At 38.8% G+C, this 24,577-nt stretch overlaps 1 protein-coding gene and 1 non-coding gene across 2 annotated transcripts in view; one reads left to right on the top strand and one right to left on the bottom strand.

Annotated features, from left to right (window-relative positions):
• The window catches only part of LOC134640447 (cilia- and flagella-associated protein 46), a 66,016-nt gene that overhangs the window by 24,113 nt on the left and 17,326 nt on the right, over window positions 1-24,577 (bottom strand). Inside the window, exons 18-40 of the mRNA XM_063492242.1 lie at window positions 23,143-23,355; window positions 20,995-21,196; window positions 18,767-18,919; window positions 17,116-17,226; window positions 16,204-16,385; window positions 14,759-14,890; window positions 14,455-14,617; window positions 13,436-13,508; window positions 12,545-12,680; window positions 12,283-12,466; window positions 11,829-11,982; window positions 10,944-11,167; window positions 10,706-10,828; window positions 10,355-10,516; window positions 9,764-9,912; window positions 8,296-8,394; window positions 8,160-8,220; window positions 7,466-7,585; window positions 5,333-5,533; window positions 5,139-5,245; window positions 4,267-4,449; window positions 2,870-3,008; window positions 1,221-1,418 (exon numbers count right to left, since the gene is read on the bottom strand). Coding sequence (XP_063348312.1) covers window positions 1,221-1,418; window positions 2,870-3,008; window positions 4,267-4,449; window positions 5,139-5,245; window positions 5,333-5,533; window positions 7,466-7,585; window positions 8,160-8,220; window positions 8,296-8,394; window positions 9,764-9,912; window positions 10,355-10,516; window positions 10,706-10,828; window positions 10,944-11,167; window positions 11,829-11,982; window positions 12,283-12,466; window positions 12,545-12,680; window positions 13,436-13,508; window positions 14,455-14,617; window positions 14,759-14,890; window positions 16,204-16,385; window positions 17,116-17,226; window positions 18,767-18,919; window positions 20,995-21,196; window positions 23,143-23,355 — 3,469 coding nt within the window. The remainder of the gene's footprint in view (window positions 1-1,220; window positions 1,419-2,869; window positions 3,009-4,266; window positions 4,450-5,138; window positions 5,246-5,332; window positions 5,534-7,465; window positions 7,586-8,159; window positions 8,221-8,295; window positions 8,395-9,763; window positions 9,913-10,354; window positions 10,517-10,705; window positions 10,829-10,943; window positions 11,168-11,828; window positions 11,983-12,282; window positions 12,467-12,544; window positions 12,681-13,435; window positions 13,509-14,454; window positions 14,618-14,758; window positions 14,891-16,203; window positions 16,386-17,115; window positions 17,227-18,766; window positions 18,920-20,994; window positions 21,197-23,142; window positions 23,356-24,577) is intronic.
• trnai-uau (transfer RNA isoleucine (anticodon UAU)) lies at window positions 5,781-5,874 on the top strand. The gene is made up of 2 exons: window positions 5,781-5,818; window positions 5,839-5,874. It is a non-coding gene; the product is annotated as a tRNA-Ile (tRNA).

Here is a 24,577-nt window from a genome sequence, read left to right as displayed (position 1 = left end):
CTTAGTACTCTGCATGTTAGCACCCCCAAGTGGCAGCTAACCTGCACACACCTCTGAACCAAAGTTTAAGGAAACATTAGGAAAAATGGATCTTGGACATGATCAACTGTCTGAAAAACTGTACATAGGAAACATGACAAATGAACTAAGGGTTTACAAGAGTATGGGGGTGTTTCTTTTTTCATTTATTTAATAGCTGGTTTATTTTCTATCCTTAAAATATGTTTTAGATTCAAAGAGTATTTTCTTAGAAAAGATCATTTCAGCTAAACTGCAGTATGGTGCCAAAGTTTTAAGTCAAGCCTTGTTTTGTTGTGCTTTGTTACAGATACATGCAAACACACATGGAAATCCTCTAATAAGCTTGTGAATATTTGGTATGACCACCTTCATTTTTAAACTTAGCCTGAAATCTCTTAGGTGGCTTTCCTGTCATTTCTTTAAATAGTCTTAAGGAATAGTTCTCCAGGCTTCCTGAAGGACATTCAAAGCTCTTCTTTGGATGTTGTCTGCTTCTTGTTCTTTTCTCTGTCAAGATAATCCCACACTGCTTCAAAAATTTTGAAGTCTGGGCTCTGGGGAGGCCAGTCAACTGACTGATAATGTTCCACTGTGCATGTTTCTGTTCGGGTATGCTTTTACTGCATTAGCAGTGTCATGCTGAAAAATTAAGTTGCTGCCAATCAGATTCTTTCTGGTTGTACAAAAAATATTTGACTTCTCAAAGCTAGAAGAGCCTGGAGAACTATAGCAAACCCACTTTCCAAATTACAAGGCGGCTCAAGACTTTTGCACAGTACTGTGATGTGCAATTTTTGTGGGGTTATTATAGTTAATTTAAATGAACAAAAGCTAAAACTAAGTGCCCAAATACTTAAAAAAGTTTCAACATAACCATCCTGTAAAGGTTTATTATTATAACTGAGGCTAAGATTCCTACATGACTGTGAGTCAACTGTTTTGTATTATTATATTGTAAAAAGAAAAAAAAAAAGAAGGAATAAAATAAAGCTAACATGCAAACAAACAAAAACTATAAATAATAATTCAAATGTGTAGAATGCAGAACGTTGGTTTATAGCAGAATCTAAAAATGTATCATATCAACTCATGTCAAATGAGGGGTCTGTGTTGTACTAGGCATGTTCGACTACATCTGAATCCAACAAAAAGATCTCACATTTGTACCATGATGTCAAAGTGTTTGCTCACAGTCTAACCTCTTCTTTGGAGTTAGGCTCAGGTGTGCAGCGTGAATATTCCTCCAGTGCTATTTCAGCTAAGGTCATCTTCTCCCGGGCCAAAGCCTGCAGCGTCTCCTCGGCACAGCGCTCCTCTAGCATGGACAGGCAGAATTCAACCAGGGTCAGCCGCAGGCCAAGCAGCCTCCGTGCGGCTGCCAGTGACAGTCCATGTCTCTGGCAGGGATGAAAACAGCACCAGTGTAAAAACACATGATACAAATACAAGAAGCAGATTATAACAGAACTCTAACATACACAAACATATTCTTTATATGTCGCTGTGTATGAGGCAGAACTCAAGAAATGTTATACTTCAAGAAAGTGTTATAGTAAGTGTGTCATAAGAGACAGAGAGTAAAAGTGGGCAGTCTATGGTTTTTAAGATAAAACTCCAAACAACCTAGTGACATCACATGCTGTGTTCACACAAGAACACTAACTTCTTAAATCCAGCTTGACAGACAGTGTTAAATAGATGACAGCTTTTTAGAGAAGGGCTCCATGATGTAAATTAGCCTTAATGCAATTAGTGTTTCATTTCCACGTATCAGCTGACAAATATTCTCTCTGGTCTGTTTGGGTATACGAGTGGGCTGTGCTGATGAGTTCAGAGAAGATCTTAGATACAAAGCTGGATCAGATATTCTGAGATGTGGATATCAAGAAACTCGGGCAGCAGTTTGAAGGTGAAAACCCAGATTTAAATAGCACAGAATTAAAACACAGGTGTACCCAGATTATAAATATGAATAAATGAGCATGACTTCAGAGGTTACAACTATTTTCTTCTGTTTTCAATGTAGGGTGGCAAAACTCATCCAGTATTGGGCAGCAGCACCACCTACTGAAAGCACAGTGCTACGGCATAGCTTTCAGCCTCCAACAGCTAAGTCAAACATCCATAGCAGATTTAATCAAAAAACGAATTGAACAAGGATTTGCGGCAGGTGTGGGAAATGTTGGATCGATCTTTCTTTTGTGATTCTATCAGAGCTGCATCCATCGTTATGCCAGTTCATCTCTGCCCCTGAAGCCCTCATATAACCTCATCTGTATGAGAGTGTGAGGACTACACTGAGGCCCGGTAGCAGGTTAAAAAATGATTATGTTTAACTGTGAACTACTTAAGAAGATTTTCATGAATGAATATGGAGGTATATAAAGAAAACATAGATACACTAATAATTAGCTATCATACAACAAGGAAGCCCAGAATATGACAGTGACACAGTAATACAAGCTTTATTGTGATTCGGTCAATCAAAGAGCACAAACAAAGCCTGTTACTTAGATGTTCCAGAGTAAATTCCCTTCCTCATTCCAAATAAGCTCAAAACTTCTCTTAATAAAAACAAAAATCGAAAAAACTTCACCATTTGCACAACAATCTCAGACAGAGTGCTTGGCTGTTAAACTCTGACTGTTATAGCCAAACAAATGTACTATCACAGCTGCTCAAAGTCCTTTTTCAGCCTTATTTTCTGCTGCTTCAAACATGAGCAGACTTTCTGTGACTGGCTGAAAGCACAGATAGGAAAAGAAGTTTCTAAGAACATGTAAGAGATTAAAAAGCTCACAACGTTTTTTGCAGAAAACATCATGACAATGACAGATAACAGATTTACCTCTTCCTGTGGGGGGAGCAGACTCTCAGCATTCTGTACTGCATGTTCCTGCACTGTGACAGCAAGCTGCAACTGAGAGAGCCCATTCATCAAGAAGCTCTGTTTCGACTCTCTTTCAGTAGTATGATTGGCTAGGATTCTGTAATAGTTGTAATAGGATAAAAAACTAATAATAGTAGAAGATAAAAAGCACACCAAGACAGAAAACACAGGTGTAATTCCAATCTGTCCCCTACATCCTCCCACTCTGTAATGTGTGGGATCACACTTGCAGCTCCTGAAGGGCTTCTTAAATAAAACAAATTCGGGTATATGCTTTTTTCGACAGAAACTTCAACTACCAATCAGCAGCTGCAGCATTGTATACTCTAATCGATGGATTAAGATCAGATATGTCACTTCCTGGAAAATGCACCTACAGTTAAGGCATTTCATTTGTTGAATAAAGACAGTTTTTGTTTAGCCTCTGTCTGTTGGTTTGTATTTAATACTTGGATGAAAATACTTGGATGAAGTCAGTGACTGAAGTCTAGAACCCACAAGCATCACCTTGAATTAAAGCTGAAAGTCCCCATTTCAATCACATCTTTGTAGTTTGATTTAAAATACACTGCAGCAGTGTACAGAGGCAAAACTACAAAAAATGGTCCAATAATAATGGGCCTCACGTGATTCCATTTTAGGTTAATACAGGCATTCTTTCGAAGTGCTGTCACTTCTTATGATTATTTTCTTCTTTATTGTTTGTTATTCTTAGAACCTTCAAAACTATAAATATTTTTTATCAAAAATTTAAAACATTAAAGTCCATCTATCCACTTATCAGGGTCGTGTGGGGCTGGAGCCTATCCCAGTTATTACAGGGCAAGAGATAAGGTACACCCTGGACAAGTCACCAGTCTATCATAGGGCTGAAATTCACATAGGCAATTTTGAATCATCACTTAACCACATGTCTTTGGACATGTAGGAAGAAGCTGGAGTACCCAGAGAAAACATGCAAACTCCAAATCAGACCTGATGGTGGAGTTGAACTCAGAACCTTCTTCCTTGTTAGTCACAGTGCTAACGATTACACCACTGTACTGCGTTGTCACCACCAAATTTTTTTCGTTTTTCTTTTGTTTTGGATTTTTAGAAAGACAAAGTTTTGAACAGTACCCAAGTAGAAAACTATTTGAGTGTGCGTAGGGAGAGAGTGTACCAGCTGGATTTGGGCAAAAGTTTGTCTGTGTGAGAAAACAAGACTGAATGAAAACAAGCACGGGGAAACAGAGTTACACTTTTATTTGCTGTAGTGAAATCTGCACTTCCATACTGCACATAGCATGGTTTAAAACTGTTCCAATTTTAAATACTGTTCAATTTAGGCCTGGTGTAACTGTTGGCTGACTAACCTCAAACCATGCGCACACTCTCCATGTGCCTCTGCTGCCTGTTGTCTATAGCCGAGTTTAGTAAAGCCACTGGCGCTCTCTCTGAGTGTATCACAGGCAGCCATTAGCCTCTGGAAAGCCTCAGTGTGGAGTGTCTCCAAAGGTTCCCCACTACCAATGGCACGTATACATTCCAAGGCTCCTCTGAAAAGCAACACATCATACTGAGTTAGATAAAGATTACATCAAATACGTAATTGATGTAGACATTGCTACATAATCAGTGTTGTCAGTTTCTTTAAACATTTATAACATAATTTGAAACAGATGTTCAAATGAATTACACTGAATGCACATCATGTAAAGCAACTAGAATAGTTTCCAACATGCAAAGTAGATCTTATTTCTTAAAGTTTAAGCCAAATTCTGTAGTGAAGGCACATTGTGACATTCTGTAAATGGCTTAAACAGTACTTAAAAAATACAATATATATTATACAGCTAAATAAACCTTAGACTTAAAACAATACAATAGTTGTTTGGGACAAAGCATCAGTGTGTTCCAGATATATCTGCAAATGGTAGATAAATGGTAAATAAACTGTTAATTATACATTGCTTTTCTACTCTGAGTACTCAAATCACTTCTTGAATGCTTAGCACTATTCAAAGCTGTATAAGATCTTTATAAAAATATTCATCTGTGGTTAAATATAAAATTGATCTAAAATATTCATTGAGCATGAGTGTTTCATTTTCACTTAAAAAAGATCAAAAGTAAAGTTCAGAAATTAAAACAAATCTTAAGAAAACGACAAACATTTATAATATAGTCAGCTTAACTAAGAAAAACTAAACACTATTAACATCTAAGTAGAAAGCTTCATGTTTACCTCATCTCCAATGAGGTGATCAAGAATGTGAGCGGTGGGGCTTGGTTTACCCGCTGCTCAAGTACTAGCTTCAGAGCTCTACAGCCTTGTTTTATAGTCTGATCAACCTATAAAAGAAAAAAAAAAGCCTTGAGGGAAAATTTCTACAAACACAACACTGTGCAAAGACTCATCAGAAGGTTGTAATTCTATACCTTTGTTTGAAAATCACTGTCTCTCTGGCCTACCACAGCTGTGACTTTGGTAAGGGTAAGCTGGTACCAGAAGTCCTCATCCCCGCCCAGGGTTTGGGCTTTGTCCAGCAGAATCAGAGCCTGGGCATGGTTCTGCTCTTTACAAGCCAAACTGGCCAGATAGATCAAACTTCTTGATATAACACTTTGGTCTCCAAGCACCTCAACAGAAACAGTTTGAATCAGAAATTAAATCAATTATAGAAGAGTCAAAGCAACCAAATGCAATTTGGCTCTGAAGTAATTCTAGTCTAGACATCATCATATTTTTTGTAATTCTGTTTGTATAGTGTGAAAGACTACATAGCATTTCCAAACTGTAATCACAATACATCTTTCTGCAGCAAAATTCAGTAAGCTTATTACAGTTACACAATTAAGATGATACTTGAATTGTAACATAGCACAAGCTCCAGTGGCGCAATCGGTTAGCGCGCGGTACTTATATGACAGTACACTGTAGAGCAATGCCGAGGTTGTGAGTTCAAGCCTCACCTGGAGCAGCCTTTTAAATTCCTGTTGTCAACCATACAAAACAACAGAGGGTGAAGTAGAGAGATGATAGCACCGGAAAAAAGAAGTGAAAGATGCTAAGCCTTTAGTTAACATGCAGTGACCAGGCAAGGCAGAATTAGAAGATGATGGAGCCACCAGGGAAGCGGAAGGATGACATGCTGAGGGTTGGTGTGACAGACAAAGATGCTAGGGATAGGGTGAGATTGAGTCCACTGTAGTGACTCCTAAATTGAGCAACTCCAAGAAGTAGAACATTTACGTTGCCATCAGCTGCCTTCAGTTTCTGAGGCAAGAGGGGAAAAACAGTGAAGCAGTCTATAATTATAACTATGAGAGGACAAATATCTAATGATAAAGTTAGAAGCCCACTGCTTCTAACAAGGGATCGACTCTTTCAAAGACAGCATTAAAAGACAGAGGCAGCAGTGAAGAATCCTGGTCGATGTGATATTAGAGCTCTAAACATTAGAGCAGCAGCAGTTTTTTAACGGAATTTAACAAAGTAAAAGGAGACAGAGCTGTTTAAACTGATGTCTGCTACTTTTGATGTAACCCAACACTGACCATGAACACCACAGTCTGCCCTGCACTAGTCCAGCATAGTGCATTACTGTGAACTTCATCATAAGATTGAAAACTATCCAGTTTAGCCTGCACTCATCTGCCAAGCATTCTTATGCAACCTTTAACTAATACAAACTATTATACTTTAATTTGTTTTTCAAGTCTTTCACAATGCGAAAAAACATAACCTCTGAAGATGAAAATCTGTGATCAGCGAATTTTTTAAACCTATATATAACTTATTATTAAACGTTTTTTTCTCCCTGAGACATGCAGACACAGGCTTTTAGCTCACAGACACACTTTGGTACATCCTACCAGGAACACATTTTGTTTGATGATATTTGTTGAGTTGTGTGAAACATTTGAAGTCACCTACTAATTCTGAACATCACTCTGTTTATTCTCGCTCCTCTTCTGTAGCACCAGCCAGCTAGATGCTGAAGTTCTGTGACAACAACTTTACTGATTATCTGTTAAACTTAATTAATAAGTCCTCAGAATTGACTACTCATTAATCTAATCAATCTGGAACAATGCTGAAGCATTGTTCCAGATTGCTGTGGCCCATGCTAACCCCTGGTAGTACAGCAGAATTGCTGTGTCAATATCATTTTTCTGTGAAGTGTTATTTAGCCTGGTTTCCAACAACACTGCTGTCAACTTCAATACTAAAAGAAAATCCTCTCTATGTCCTCCTTAGTAGTTTATGGATCTGTGCCAGCATATTAACACGTAGCCTATAGTTTTATTGTTGTGCCACTGCATATTAGGCTATGCTGCAGGGTAATGGGTAGTGAAATAGTTTACTTAGCATATCCTGGATGTAAAGTAACTTCATAGCTTGAATACTGTGTCTCATGTTAGTTGAGGGTATTTTCTTGTCGTAGTTGAGTCTATTAGAATAAATGTTCTTTCTGATAGTGGCGACAAAGAGTAGATCAGCAATATGTTTGTTAGAATGATAAATAAAGCTTAGGGTAATATTTTCAAATATTTTCTTCCTAATCTTACCATAGACACCATGTGGGCCTCAGCCAGGAGTTGTCTGGCTGACTGATAGAGTCCCATACTGAGGCAAACCTCAGCTTTGTCCAGCCAAATATCCGGTGCACTCTCACCCATCTCTCCTTTCTGCCAAAGTATTCACCAAAGTATAAGACGATAACATTTTTTTAATAAACTGAATCAAACTCTTTCTCAAGCTTTCAGTTGTCAACATGTTGCATACACATGAGATATCGTCTATACACATATGCTATCAAAAAGAAGATTACACATTACACATAACGCATCAAGTGTATGTGTAATATGTAATGTGGATGTAACATTATGTAACTAAATGTATGTAACATGTAAAAATCATTACATGTCCTGCTGGGATCAGAGTCTTATAGTGTTTATCAGCTGTGATTACATAATCAACGTTATTAACAAACTGAGATTATAGAGAATAACAGAGTTGGAAGAATGGGGAAAAAGTGATAACTATTTACAATTCTAGCTACAAAAATCATCATCTTAAACATCCAATATTAATCTGCCATAACTCTGTGCTATATTATAAAAGTACTAATTTAAATACCACAACTAGGGCTGTTGTCAATCATCCTCTGAGAAGCAATACAATGAATGCTAATTAAAGTATAATTTCTTTAACATGAAAACCATAAGCACAGATGCATCTGTTTTGTAAGAAGAAGCTGACCTGGTTACGAGCTTTGCGGAGGCTGCTCCTCTCCTGCGAAAGCACTACGGCTCTGCGGCACCTGCAGTCATGAATATGATATCATAGGTTATTAAAGATGCACAAACATTAAATCTTTATAGCCCAGTTCACGTACCCCATTTGTTCTCGTTCTGGGACTGCACTCAGAGGCAGAAGCTTCTTCTGATATGGTGAGTGTGCCTCCAAACCCAGCTCAACACAGGTTCTGACAATTCTAATAAGGTGAAAACAGGAAGAGGAACACGACATTCAGTGATGGAGTAACTCATGGCACCACAGGCTGACGCTCCTCAGTCAGTCAGCTAAGTCAAGTAATTCTTTTGTGCTGGCACACAATTTAAATGAGATGAAATGTGTGCTGGAAACAGCCACACTGACTGTATACAAAACTGACATAATATTTATTCATGTTTGGAAACAGTAAGTATTCACTGATTAAGCCACACACAACTTTATCACTGTGTATCTTCGAGCTATGATCCATAAGTTCTGGGAACAATCTAATAGGTAAAATGAAAACGCTCACCGGATTTAAATTTATCCAATTTTTCATTCAAGATCTCGCAGTACTTTAAGATCTCTCAGTAGAAGTCTGTAGTGTGCACTGGATCTCATTGCGTCAAAAGCAATCCTTTGACTTGATTTTCATTTTAGGAAAGTGGAAAACTTTGCAGGCAGGAAATGAAAAAGAACTGTGCGTCTTTGCTTTTTAAGAAGACGAGAAAATTTATAACAGAAACTGATATTTATTATATTAAGTTTCTTTCTCACTGGAGAAACTGCTGCACAGTGATAGTGGTCAGAATGGGACTTTTGAGAAGTCATTTTATTGACCATTTCTCTGAACTTTTCAATCACACCTTATGCCTTAACAGTGATGCAAGTGGTTAGAGAATTGGGTGTATAGTGTTTTTAAACATAGATTAGGATAAAGTAAGCTCCCCTGTAGCTGAGTCCATCCTCTGTGTTCTGACCCAACCAATTCTGTTTCATGAGACATCACACAGCGCCTCCTTTAGCCATAAAGCTTTATACAACTTTTTTCACATATATAGCATTACCCGAATACCTGTAAACTGACAGAATGCTGAAAAATTGATAGGCACACTAAACATGATGTAAACTGTAGCTGATATAGATAAAATCAAAGGCTTATTTATTCAAATATTTAATTATTAGGAAAACATGCTTGGTGTAAACTAGCTCTATACCAATCAAGTAAATTTGATTTGACCCAATTCCAGTAAACTATCAATTTAATTTGAACAAATGAAATTTGATGTTTTACAATGCACTCATGTAGCAAAAATTCCACGGAAAATTTACATGTTATCCAGTGATTTAGAGTCAGCAACTGGGGCGTAAATATTTTTGAGTCCACCTTTTTTTATGTTCCCAGCACCAAACAGCACACAGAGAATATTATCATGTATTTAGTGACCAAAATTCATCACTGAGCAAGTTATCTTATTTTTGTACCACCCTCTAAACCTCAAACGCTTTAAACAACATTCTTCTCATATGCAGTAGTACTACCTAAGACCTGAGTGTGAGTGTGAGGTGTAGGTCACCCTGGTTTTTACCTAAGCCTGTAGAGGTCAGAGAGGCTTGTCATATCCAAAAGATCATGAGCAATGGTCTCAGCTAGATGCACGACAGGAAGGGTCAGGTGGCCGAGTGACAGTGAGTTCAGTTCTCTTTCCAGCAGGGTGAGATAAAACAGGCTTTGTTTCTACAACCAAACACAAAGAGAAACATAAAGGTTTAAAGACTTTCACTAACAAGTATACATCAATACTTTTCAGTGTTTTATCAGAATAGAAAATGGCTCTTTGCTTCTTTTTCTAACCAATTAGATGAAGTCTTGTCACATATTGCCATCCCACTGAGGCTGTAGATCACAGTACATGTTTAATTTAGAATACCAGGGCTTTATCGTCTTCTGACAGCTTAACTTGATCCCCAAAGATCAATAAGTGTGCTTTCTTGTCAACAAAACTTCACAGCAACATTGACTTTAAGTTACCGCCTCGCTTTTATATAGCCAAACCTTTGATTCTATATAGCTGGGAGATACAACCTCTGCTAAATAAAAAGTGAAGTCAGAGACAATACCACAGATGGTACACCTTATAATGCAGAGAGAAATGTATGAGAGAAGTTTGTAGTCTTGCCTGCTTTGTAATGCTGTGAGTGTTGATACAGTGAGGGTTGCTGCTGGTTCTGAATATCTGCCTGGCCCAGTCGGGACAGACAAAGGAGGCCCAGTCCCTCGTGGTGGAAGGAGGTGTCTGATCCAAGATAACAGCTTTAGGTCTTTCATCAGCAGATGTAGGCTGGTCAAATAGATGAGACACAGTCCTGACTTTTTGTTTTTAACACCGGTGTGCAGTCAACACGTAACTTGTGAAACGTGAAATTAAACATGCAGAGTGGATGAACACTGGGTGGCATAACTTTACATTTAAGTCAAGTAACTGAGTTAAATTTCAAAGCAAGCAAAGGCACAAATATGAGAAACTTACCTGTTTGGCTTTTTTGTCTTTGCCCTTGTCTTTGCCTTTTTTGGATTCAGCAGAGGTAGGAGGTTGGAGTGCCTCACTCTTTGCCGTCTCCCTGGAAATCTCACACGCTGCTGCCATAGAAACCTGTAGTGAAATACGGTGCACACGTCATGGCACATACTGCACTCAGCTTGAGCCCAATTTGCATCTGAAGCCATTGTCAAAGTTGTCAAGAGCAGTGGTGTTGAAGATGCACTACCTGCCATATCTGGAGCACAAAAGTGTAGGCTCTGAGCAGGTTAAGTTGGTGCTCAGGCGAAGTCTTGTCCTCCATGATGGCAAGCAGAGTGTGTGCTTGTATCAAGTAGTCCAGACGACGCACTTCCTTCAGACCGGACACATTTTGTGTAAATGACAACCCCTGGACTCCCAGCACGTACTCACTTTTCACAGGGCCCAAATCCCTCTCTACAGATTCATCCTCTAGAGAAAAAAGAGACATAAAAGGTGTTAAACGAGAAACATATCTAGGATAATCTATCAGAATGACTGAAACACAGTTACAACTTAAGAGAATAATAAAGAGGTTTTATTGAAGAGGGCAGTTTATCTCTGAGGGAATATTAATGGTACTCGCAGCAGGAGACTATAAAGACTTCTTACAGCTCTCTTTAAAGCAGTGCTATCTTATTCTCAGTGGGTACCCACGTGGGATCTTGACAAATCTGTTTCCTCGAGTGGTCAGTTTGTTTTCCTCTGATCCAGTTTGGGTTTTTGTGTTTTGTTTGCACAGGGGAACACATGACTTTAATGTTGAAGCAATTACACATAAGCAGTGGCAATGCTCATTTTAGGATCAGACTGATCAGATGTTGTTTTCTATCTTAACCTAACACAGTGTAAAACATCAGGGATGATTAAAAAAAAAAAGCATGCAGGCACATGTGCTAATGTGTAATGGCACACATGCAGACTTAATCCAAGTGGAAAAGCACTCCTGAGATGTGAACCTCAGGGGAATTCTCAGAATGTGTTACCTTCCCCCCCAGAGATTTTCAGAGTGCACAGTAGCAGAACTGGCAAAACTAGTCAGTGACACTTGTTTGACATAATACAATGAGCGAGACGAGACAGTGAGTCCTACCTACTCCATCTGCCTTCCCAGGTTCCATGTGTAGAAGGATATCTATTACCCACTGAACCTGAAGTTTGGCATCCTCTTTGGGGAAGTTGTTATTGTACAGCCACTGTCCAAAACTTATCAGAATGCTGACTTTCTGCCATTTAGTCTCTGCGCTCTGTTCAGAGATGACATTAAAAACACAAAAGTAAAAAAAAAAATCATAAACATGAAAAATTCAAGCCTGATCATATGGAACTCTTCACACCATATAAAAAGGTATTTGAAGTGGGTTGTAATAGCACGTCAGCACCACATGATGGTACTAAAACCATTGCTACAAATATTGCACTACCGCCATGCACAGTCAAACCACAGGAATTAATATTATGCACTTTATGACAGTTTTTTTTAAATATGAAAAGTTTATAAATCATCCGCATGCATTATGTTTTACATTTTGGCAGAGGTATATTACTGTGAGAGAGACGATGGCTTTCTGGTAGCAAGTCAGTTGTTTGGCTACCATGTCAGCACACAGTGCCACCTGATGCCACATGAATGAATGACACTGCTCCCCTTCATCTTCTAATTTCTGCATGTCTGGCAGTATGTTCTCTCCCAGCCGTGCTTTCACCAGCACACCATATTTGAGCAGAGACCTGGGTTAACACAAAGAAGAGTCAAATGTCTATGTTTTTAAGCCCCTCTCATCTCTTCATGTTCATGATTTCACTCACAACCGGTGTCTACTGCGAGGCATGTCTCTCATAGCTTTGGCCAGCAGCTGCAGGGCGCTTTCAAAGTCTTCATCATCGATGTAGATTTGGAGCAACAAACGGTAAATAGCTGCTCTCAGGGTTAGGACCTCTTCATCTTTCAAAGACGCAAATATACAGACACAGAAACACATAGAGTTTAAATGTTCGCCTCTAATGCAAAGCAAACAAGTGTGTGTTCAACATTTTGTTATCAATTTGTTATCGGTAGCCAGCAAAAGCCACTAATTATGCTAACATAGCATGCATGTATTTAGACTGTGGGAGGAAAGCAAAGCATCCAGAAAAAAACACAGCCAAGCACAGGAAAACAGAGGTTTGAACCCAGAGCCAAACAGTGTTATTTACTGCACAACCATACCACCAATATACAAAACAGATACAGAATAAAACTCATTGCAGTTCTATATGTGTTTCACTTAAATACATGGAATGGACTGGTATTTATCTATTAACACTGGATCTCAAAACACTGTAGACTCAAGCTGGACAGTAGGAAGAAGCCAGAGTACGGATGTACAGGGAGAAGATGCAAACTTCACACAGAAAGGCTCCAGCCAGGGTATGAACCTGAATCTGTGAGGCGAGATGGTAAACCACTGCACCACTGTGCATCACCGTCATGAGGACAACCAAGAGTAAATTATGATTTTATGACTTTCACTGCTTGGGAATTCACAGGTATGTTATTGCCCATCAAAAAGGAGCACATAGCGTTACTGAGGTCAAATAATTAGCTGTAGGGTACATTTGTGTAGATTGTATCAAAGTATGTATTATACTATACTATTTTTAACCTGGAAAAGGAAATATTTGTTAGCTGCACCATTTGAGGCTCTTTTTGGTGCTTACTTGTTGCTCCGTGTTTTGATCTCCTTAGAGGCTGTGCTGCCAAGGTCAGCGGCCTTTTCACTTTTCTCTGCTGCTGAAATACAACAGGAAAAGGATTAATGGTTTATTTTAACTCTCTTGGGAAATTGATTATTTGCAGCAGGTAGTCGGTCATAGTTAGAGCTCACTGATAACACATAGGAGCAAAGGCTGTGTGACCTTTCCTTATATATATCCCTGTCTCAATATCTGTAAATTCTCTTCCAGACTCACTGGTTAGCAATTTGGGTATACTATACAAAAAAAGTCCATCATCTGTATATAAGCTAGATAATGTTTACCCCCACTTACAACATGTTGCACCATTGCTTAAGAACAGTGTTGAGAAGAGAAGAACACGACAGATAAACATCATTCTGAATTCTCACATAAGTGCTCTTTAATTATAGATTTTGCAGTTGAACCCTTGGCTGGATTGCTGTTCACAGGCAGAGATGGGCAGATGTTTTTGCACAATTGAGCACACCCACAAGTTTTTCCCCTTTAGGACCAAAAGAAAAAAAAAAACACTGCACTGATTTTCAGAGGATGTTAAGACACCTTAGTCACCTTGATAGCAACAAAAATCAAGCGTTCAAAAAGATAAAATAAAAAAATGGCATGAAAGAAATAGAGATTTTTTTTTTTTTAATGTTTTGCTCTGTGTTAGTGTTGTATCACCACATTGTTAAACATCACAGAAATCTAGCATTGTAGTTGTGGAAAAATGCCTTCCTACATATGTATTTTGGCCAGGTGCAGTCAAAGAACAGTAGGGAATACCTGCAGTCTGGAGATTGTCTACATATGGGAAATACTTTTACTTTAAGATATTTAATTTATATGTGCAATGTATCTATTTCTACTACAGCTGGATAACTCATTATTTTGATTTACGTAGATATGAAGGGTCATCTATGTAAAATTCTTGCTCTGAATTGTTGGATAAATTGATATGGATGAATATGAGAGTAGCTCATTAAATAACAAACGATTTATACATTTTCTTGTTTAGTGGTATGAACCAGGGCATTCAGGATCATCTTTGGGTTCTCCCAGAGCTGCTGCCTTTCCTCAGTGCTCCCTGTCAGAGGTAGACAAGTATTCCAGTAATGCCTGGCAGCAGTGACACACAATGCTGGACTGACAGCTTTCTCTGCGAAACTATGGACGAGAGAAAGGAGAACTCTGATTTAAGGGCAGAAATTTAAAATGCCTGAAAGTGCAGACTTAGAGACTAAAAAAAACAAAAAACATTTTCAGCCTAAAGCATTAATCAATAAATCAGTTTATTATAAACAGTACCTGACACTTGACAGGAGCACTTCCATTGCCTCCCTGTAAGAGTGTAGATCTCCCCTGGACTCATGGACTAAGCTTAAACCTCTCAGGCAGGTTGCAATGCTCAGCATTTCATTCACTGCAGTTGGGCCATACCTACACGTGTGAGATCATCTATCAGGCATTATCAATCAACAAACCAAACAGTAAAAGTGAAATATGTTAGCAACCTATGGGCTGAACATGTTTGCAAGGTTAATTGGTAATTCTAAACTGGCTGTCGGTGTTAATGTGAGTGTGAATGGTTGTCTGTCTTTAAGTGTTATCCCTGCGAGAGGTTGGAGATCTGTCAAGGGTGTGAAGTAGCTGTTAGGTGGACAGCATTTGCCTGCTATTTGTGTGAATGTACCTGATCAGAAAAGTGGCTGCACACAGTAAGCAGATTTGGTGTTGTAGCTTTAACGCCAGTGAATGCACTCACATAGACAGCCAAACAAGAACGCCTGGGTGAGAGCTTTATTTGTGCCCACCCCACTTCCCCTCATTCACGGCGTGGAGAAGATGTCAATACTGACTCAGACAAAGTAAGTGAAGAGCACTGGAAAACTAAATTGACAAACATATCTCACAGTCTGTTAAACCTAATAACTTAGAGGAGAAATAAGAGAACATTTTGCAGTAGGGATCTGTCAGTCCTGAAGGCCTGAATTTCTATTGAAAAAAACAAAAACAAAACAAACAAACCCCAAGACATGTTTTTTTTACTTTCTGACTTTTTATAACTTGCTACATTTGTGCATAGTTTTGATTCAAAAACTAACTAAATGCTGTGCAAAAAGACTTTTTTAGACTAATATGTGTAACTGTAACTTTAAGATCTTCACAGTGCAGAACTGCATCTCTACATGTAACAGATATTAGACATTTAAGACCTGTACTGTCTATTCGAATAACGAATCATTAAGGGTGGCAGTCATAAGTGGTACGCCCTCTGTTGGAATCAAACACTCATTTAAGCTAGTCACCTTAAGATTCATTAATCCAATTTTGTTTTTTTAAGATTTCAGAGGCAGGATTCACATGGTTCACAGGCTGGTTCTGGCCCTCAGGACATACTCTGCCCATGTAAGCTCTAGGTGAAATACTGGTAACACAGAACAAAAAAATATGAGAATATCTCAATCAAACGAGATCAAACTTGGCACCGGACTTACTCGGGACGAAAGCAATACATCTGCCAAATCTGAAGCAAACTGGCTGAATAGTTGTCAAAGCCAAACAGAGCAGGCAAATAGACAGGCAGCTTAATACGCATCGATTTCTTGAATTATCAGTGGGTTATGGACAAGATGTCAACTGAGCATCAAAGTCTCAACTACTTTGCCCGAAATGCTTTCTATAAGGAATCCCCATTTTTAAAAATGACCCCGGTACTTATTTTACAGTTGAAATAAACCAACCACACTTACAAAACACACGGCATGGTGTTGAGACTCTTTTTGGCTGCTTCCTCCAGCAGCAGAGCCCTCTTGGTGCAGCTGCACACTAAGCTGTAGTCCTTGACATCATGGCAGAAGGCAGCCAGCTGGCACCACACCTGCAACTCCACCACGGCGTCGGACCATCTGCATTCCGACGCCATGCTCACCAGCTTTAGGTGAAGAGTGAAGAGAGGGGAGGGAATGAAAATGATGGTGGTGGCAGTGGTGGTGAGGGAAGAGGAAATGATGAGAGGGTTGTGGGAATACAAGGAAGGAGGGCTGGAAGTTGGAAGGGAATGAAATTAAGGGAAGGTAGGGGCAGACAGGGGAGGATTGGGGCAGGGCCAGAAAAGTGATTGAATGGAGGCAGAAAAAGAAAGGTGAGAAATAAGGAAAGGAGTGGCGAGTGAAAAGGCAAGAGAAGAAAGTGAATGCATGGGTGTAAAGGATGAAGCAGGAGGAAGAAAAAGGAGGACAAGGATCGAAAAGAATGAATGGACATATGCGGACAAGAAAAAAAATGGCAGAAAAAGCAGGAGCAGGATCATAAAAAGTGAATGGAAAAAGCAGAAACATTGAGGATCTGTCCTCACTGATAAAAGAATAAGAGAAAGAGTGAAAGCAGATAGAGGGGTGGAATAAGGCCAAACTGTCTAACTGAGCAATTTTCAATAGGAAACTAAAATAAAATAAATGCACACGTGCTAGTCATATCAGAGGAGTGACAACCATAATTTAATAAAGCTGGATGATCAAGGTTGGCACAGTACTTTTTTCATTTACTGACACTACTGACAAATGATGAGATGCAGACAGGCTGCGAGGGCTCAAAGGGTCATGTTGACATCTGTTGTTGCAATCTGGGCATCGGCTACTGTAGGAAAACAGAGAAATACATACTGTGGAGAGACTGGGAACAGAGAACTCCATATGCCTCGGGTTCATATTGCACTGGAGCATCTCCACTCCAACCAGCACACACATCATCGCAGACATGTCCTCATTCTCACTCTGCAAACACAGTGGAAAACAACTCATACTCAGCTGCAATCTACTCAATATATACATACAGTTAATTAACTGAAACTCATATACATGTATTACTATTTGTGTACAAATTACACATAAATATGTAGTATGATTAACATATCGCATGTGTTCCAAAAGCTGCGGAGATGGTCTTGTTGATAATGTATGACTTCCCATTGTGTGGAAAATGAGTCGATGAATGATTTATTGATTGCAATTAGAGATGAGCCGCTGTTATATTAACAGTGCAATTCCTAATTTGCATGACAAGAAGCGAACCTCATCTAGCTGTGAGTCAAAAACACATCAGGCCAAAGGAGGGCAGGAGATTCTCGGCTGACAAACAGTTAAAGGATTACGGTGACTAATTGAACGGTCTGCTCGAATGACAAATCGCGCTTGTGCTTTCCCCGTGTTTTTGTCCGCCTCTGAAGCCGCACAATCATACGACATCTGGAGACAAACACACACTAGCAGATACAAAGCTTGAATATGAAAAGGGCGGATGCAACACCTACAGCATCACAGAGCATGTCAGCAGTCATAACAGTATCATAAGCACATTAATACTTTATAATAATGACATTATTATGTTATGACACTGAGCCACACAGATGACTCAGCAACAATCCATCCTATGTTACATTTGACGTATTTTGTTATGTAACAAGAGGCTTCCAAAATTACTGTTTTAGGCTTATCATAAACTATAGAAGGAGCATTACTCTTAAAGTGACCCTCAAAGTGAAAATTAAAATAATGCATGCACAGGAGGGTAGAAAAATAGCTTTGTTCTTCTTAATCATTCTTGTCACATGAGGAAAACTGAATTGCTTGAGGGCTTACATCACTGAAGTTAACTTTTTTATTTCTTTATTTTTTTATCCACTTATGTCAACTCCATTGGAAAACTGCAAACGCAGCGATATAAAAAACCCAACCTCCGAAGCATTAACCTAACCTAATTTGATTCTGTCAGGATTAATTTAGTCAAAACAGAGTTGTTATTCCGTCCTGGCTCTGTTCTAGGACCAACCCTTCTGTACATATGTATGCGCAAAGTCTAAAATGAGGAAAGTCTACATCTCTGTCCCCTTCATGTCTATACTTGAGAAGCCAGTGAGAACAGTGGCGGGAGCTGATTGAATCAGAAATAGCACGGCATGGAAGCGCTGCAGGAGAGGTAGGTATGCAAGCAGCTTGCAGATGTAGAGAAAGGTCAAACATGAATGGACATAGAGCTGGTTTAAAACAAACATTATCACACATCAAACTACTTCTTACGTTGCCACATACACTATTTATACCCAGTGACTGCTAGTTTAACAGTTGTTTGTCTGAACTTATGTTTGATATAGTGTTGTAATAAATCTTCGAGACTGTAAATTACACAAACTCTAAATTAACTCTAAAATGCTAACTAATTTTCAATGGTGATACTTGGTTTCGTATGAATGATTAGGCCCTAGAAAATGAACTAGAACCCTTAAATGAACCTAAAGAGAACTGCTAAGAATAGTACCTCTTCTTTCAGCATATTCATCTTTGAATCAGTTTGCTGTTGCAAGAGTCCATGGATCTGCACCCATGTAGCCAACACCCGTTTTCTTGCTGAGATGGGGACAGTCTCCCCTGGGATGGTAGCATTTGATATGCGAAGGGCGTACTCACATAGCTAGGAGGAGGAGCAGAAAACAATAATGAGCTATCTGAGACACTTAACAGGTGTCAGTCAGTTATTATACATCATGATGCATAATTATACTTCCCTAATGCAAGCTACAAAGGAGTCAAAATTCAGTAAGACTTTGTTCAAGTTGGACACTGGATCTGACCCTGCTATACCATTAATAAAACATACACAGCAAAGGATAGTTTTTTCTTCTTTTCTTTAAAATGGAAATAGACACAATGAAATTTAGTGAATAATTCACTGATAACGTGTCTTTTATCTGAAGTTACAGCTGGATTTCATGGCTGACCATCAGAATACATCAGGAGAAAGGAAACAAGGTTTAATTGTCAGGCGAGAGAACAAAGAAATCAGTCTTCAACAAAGACGTAGTCTTGAAAGCAACATGTGATCGTGTCCGCACGTGTGTGCGTGTGAGTGTATAAATGGGTGGATGTGCAGAATAAGAAAATACATTTCCTGTTTTAAGAGTTGTGTGATGCTTCATCATATGTCATATGTATCCAATAGAGAAAGAACTGATATTCCCCTGTGGGTGGTCACACTATCTGTGTGTGTCCAGTTATTGCCTTGAATTTTTTTGCATTCGGTGCCCGGTTGCAATTGTAATAGATGCAGTGACCGGCTGTCTCTTGAGCGGTTGAGCATGTAGTCCCCTTGTCCTGTAGGCGACTTGAAGTGACTGCAAATCACTGTTAGACAGGGAAGGTTTACAAATAATTGCCACGTAGTTAATAAATGCAGACAGAATGCCTTTATGCTGCAATAAATCTGAGTCAGTCTGCGCTGGTTAGACAACTCATCTTTTTGCAATCAGGGACTTGACCCAAATGTGTTGCCAGCTCGTTTTTTCTCATTAAATTTGCCTATATAAGCAAGGCTGCCAAACACCTTATATCATTTTGCTGTTATGTTACTGTCCTGCAGTAACTACACTGCTATTTAGGGAGGTTCTGACTTGACTTTGAATGTGGATGGCAACAAATTTACAATTGTCACCAATTTATTTCAGCTAATTGCCAAACTATTACAAGCAGATATAATGGACAACTTGACCCCGCCAATCACAAACTAATATTGACTCCATCAGATTGACTCCATCTATGTCTCATTTTATTGCTGTCTTGACCAACCTGAGGGCAAGTGACTGCTGAGTGACTGAGCAGTCACAGACCACTAAAAAAGCACCCATTTTAAAGCTGAGAAGGCTGAACTACAATTCAGTGCTCAGTGGCCAAATCAAGAGAGCATGAAGGCTGCTCTCTATACAAACAGACCATTTTTTGCATAAAGTAGAATCACATATACAGCTGGGGAGCATTTCAAAGGTTTCTATTAAGTCCAGATGGTTTAAACTGATTTGGAAAGTGAAAATTTAGATTTGAAAGTCTAAAACTTTTTTTTCTTTTTAAAGATGTCAGTCTGTAAATGTTAAATTCACACTGTTAGCTGTGTAATATCTGCACAAAGAGATTAACGCTTGACTTTCTGAACACGTCTTGCAAACATTCAGCAAACTGTATTCAGAGATTGTACACACTGTGCGCTAAACTCTTTTCACAGATTCCAATCAGTTCTTAAGCTTTCAGCGCTGGGATTTCAGACATTGTTTTCACAGTGAAAAGATAAAAACTGAACAAAAACAAACTCAAAACACTCCAATCAGTCAGACACAAGGCCGATTCTGTGTTCTTCCACAACATCCATCCAAGAAGTTAGCAGGTTTCTAACTAAATATGCTTTGGTTAGTTGGAATGTATCATACATATACACCCAGTTAGTCATAATTACATGTTACATAACCTTTCTGAACACGTCCCTGTAGAGACAGTGGTCTAATTATATCTTATCGTCTCCACAAGTATCAGCCAAAATCAGCTCCAATCATCAGTGCCCCTGGAGATAGCTTTGCTTTAAAGAAATCCCAAGATAAACATGTTTAATCTTGATGAAAATATCTCTATGACCTAACAAACTGCTTCAGAAAATCCTAGGTCAGGAGTTTTAATATAACTTGTGTCATATATAGAAATGCACAGCCACATTAAGAGACTCACCTCTAATGCCTTGTGGACATCCTGGAGGCCAGCAGGGTCTAAGAAACCCCCACAGGTGCTGGCAGCCTTTGCTATGCCCTTCTCAGCTCTTTTTTTGCCCTTGTCTTCTGCTGGAGCTGGCACAACGCTGTCTGGCCCAAACAGAGGCTGAATCAACCCTTGGGCCACAGCATCACACAGCAGCACAAAAAGAACACGGTTCCTGAGAAACACAAACAAAGAATGTTCCCCTCACCACAGATTTGGCTAGGAAAAAACTAAGTGTTCCTTGGGTCACATGTCACATGAGAATGCCAGTGTATTCTAAAATTTGCACAATTATTGTTATGCCCAAGGAGAGTTTGGTCTGTTCTCATGAGCGTTCACTGCTTCTTTCCATAGCCAAAAATAAGAGCAGTGCTTAAATGGTCTCCTCTGCTGTCAGGAGCAACAAAAGAAATAAGCTTCAGATACGTTTCTGAGGATGAATGCACATTTTGTTTTACCTGAACTGAAGGACTTTGTATTCACTTTATTCCACAGAGGGTAGATAAAAAAAATGGGTGGCCTGATGAAAGTCTTTCAGAACGCACAGAATAAGATAAAATGTGTGTGATCATCAGTCTAAAAACATTTCATTTCTAAGAAATGCGGAACAATGTACTGATGAATAGACAGTGTATCAACAAAAACAAAGAAACACACACAAATGCAAAAAACTATTAATTAATTGCTGGTTAAGCAACTCTAACATATAAAACAAATAAAAACAAGAAGCACTCCATCAAGGCAGCTCATTCTCTGAGCAGTATTTACTTTTAAGGGAAAGGTATTGTATGTTATAGACATACAATAGCTCCATAATCATATAGCTCTCTATGTATCAACCTATTGAGCTTGAATAAGTGGTCAGAGGTTTTAAATTGCTACATGTTATTTCCTATGTGTTGACAATACACACCACACATGTAAGAATCATAGTTTATACGTTCTAAGGCTTTTTTTTTAGCCAATTTTAGACCAATAGGTCGTTAAGCTGACCTTAGTGGATGTAAAACAAATTTTAATGGATTGTTAACAAGAACTGAATCTGCACCAAGTTTCATTCAAAATGATTCAAGCTATCGTATTTACAGACAGAATAATACACATTCAAAGGCTACCAAAAAACATAACCACCTTGGGGGAGGTAGAGAATAATCAAAATAAAATGTAAATAATAATGTAAATAAAATGGATGAAAACCAAAATTTGTTTTGTCATTTAGAGGTTGCTCTTATTTGCTCAACACACAATGTATTTACAAAACATATTTATGTGATTTCATCTAACCTTTTTAGTTACACCAGCAAGACATAATATCCTGTGTAATTGCCTCTGTTTCAGCTAAACTACAAAGTGCGAGGAGCTGCAGGTGTCATGTTGATGAGGAAAGATCCAAAGCAAACAGAAAACTAGCTTGGGCTTGCAGGGACTCAAAAAGGCACTATAATAACCAACTAAAAAAAGAGTGCTGCATAATGATAGCATCTCAAAATGGTAAAAGATAAGAACACAGACTGGTATGCAATGACAACAACCTCACACAGACAGAGACAAAGACACAGACTAAGAAGAAACATATGAACTTAATCCAAATCTAAGGGTGCATCGAATAGCTCATTTTTGCAACCACTTATCCTTGAGCTTAGTGGAAAATGTCATGAAGTCAAGGAAAGGTGAGAAGAAGAATTTATAAGACCACAGAAAATGCACTATGCTCTGAGAATCCAGCTGAACATAGAATATACTCACTAAATTAACAATGTGATGTCTCCTGGATGTCTGCTGTGTTGAAACTACCAAATGCATATCTTGGAGCCTATCCCAGCTGCCCTGAAGTAAAACCTAATTTAATGATAATCCTAAGTGCTGGCAAAAACAACAACGGGTATAACTAATGTAGCTCATGACCTTGATTTAGAGAAGTAATGAGTAAGAACTTAACAACTTGATAAGAGGCGGATTTCATCTAGAATGTCATGGATTTTGTTTCATAATGAGTTTTTCTGTGGTGCTTTTACAGTTCAGATTCTTAGGGTGTGTTTTAATTACCTTTATGTTAGATTAGTGAAGCTGTGACACCGCAGGCAGGTAAGGTATAATTTTCAAAAAAAAAAAAAAGCCTACCCAGTGTACCCCGTCTTCTGGAGCATGTCCACCAGACTCTGGAAGGTGGGAAGCAGGCGTGTGTATTCCCTAGCTGCCAGCAAGTGGCTATTGTAATTCCACAGGTAAATGGCTGCATTAGCTACCACCCACGACTCTCCGATCTCTGCTCCGAGCTCCCCTGCCCGCAAGAAGTTGGAGGTGGTGTAGGCACATAGAGCCTGGATCCAGTCCCTGGGTGAGAGAAGCACAGAAATATAGAAGAGAGTGAAAAAGGGATAGAAAAAGTACTCTTTGTGCGTGTTTGTGTGCAGTACAATATTTTCAATTTCATCTTTAAACCTGTTTTAACATGAACACGTTCATCTACTAAAGGAAAATTACTCAATCAAGTTTTTACAGAATTTGCAAATTCTACTTAACAAGGTATTCATCTTATTTCACAGTAACAGCTCGCAGCCTTTGAAATTCTACAATATGCCAGAAGTAGATTTCAGGCAAGTTTCAGGCACAGCACATCAGTACAGTAATTTCAATGGTGAATGTCATGTGTCAAGTCTTGTCAAGTCAATAAAGAAAATAGGCTGCGGTTTTATCTAATACAACGATGGCTGGAATCCAAGAGAGAAGACAAGATGGAAAACACTCTGGAAAAATAGAAAATAAAAAATATCAGATTCTGGATGCACATGTCCATTCATCCAATTTGCCCATTTTCCAGTCCCAAAATATATTAAACAAATGATAAATAATATATACTATATAAAATAATAATATACTATAGTGACCCTGACCACCATAATGCTGATCTCACTATAACAAGCAATGAGGAGTTTCTGATCCTTTGCAACAACTTTGTCTTTAACTACATTACACAAGATATCTGAACCCTTCTTCCATAACATCTGGTTGCTTTAGAAATGTTCCCAGATCAGTTTTGAACTCTTAGTTAACTGAATTAGTAGGTGCAAAGCAGAGTACTCAATTACTGTTTAACTGTAAGAGTGAATGTAACAGTTTAGTTTGCAATTCAATCAATCAGGTACTTAGATGCTTTTTCAAAGAAGCAATCCATTTCTGTTAAATATGATGGTATTTCTCTGTTACTTTTATTTTGATGGAAGAAAAAGAACAAGACAAAAGCTCATGACCTTCCCAATGTTTGTGTTTCCCCCCCAACTCTTTGGCACACAGATGTGTACAAGTGGAATGTTTCCAATACTAGGTCCATGCCAGTGCACATATTAACCTTGGGCTTCAGTCACATAGGCCTAGAGGCCGGTGAGTGGTGGCCTGGCAATCGCATTATAGAAGAAACTGGAACCCTTGTTTTTATTGGGTCAACTAGGAAACTGAGGAATACTTCCTGGTTTCCTGGTTGTGAGAGGTTGCTGGAATGTGAAGTGAAATCAACTCTTTAGCCCCAGCCACACTTCGAGAGCAGTCAGTGATCCCC

Source organism: Pelmatolapia mariae, linkage group LG13, assembly GCF_036321145.2.
Source record: "Pelmatolapia mariae isolate MD_Pm_ZW linkage group LG13, Pm_UMD_F_2, whole genome shotgun sequence".
In the NCBI taxonomy this organism is placed as follows: Eukaryota; Metazoa; Chordata; class Actinopteri; order Cichliformes; family Cichlidae; genus Pelmatolapia; species Pelmatolapia mariae.
Note: the sequence above shows the minus strand (reverse complement) of the source record. Positions and strands in the feature narration are given on the sequence as shown.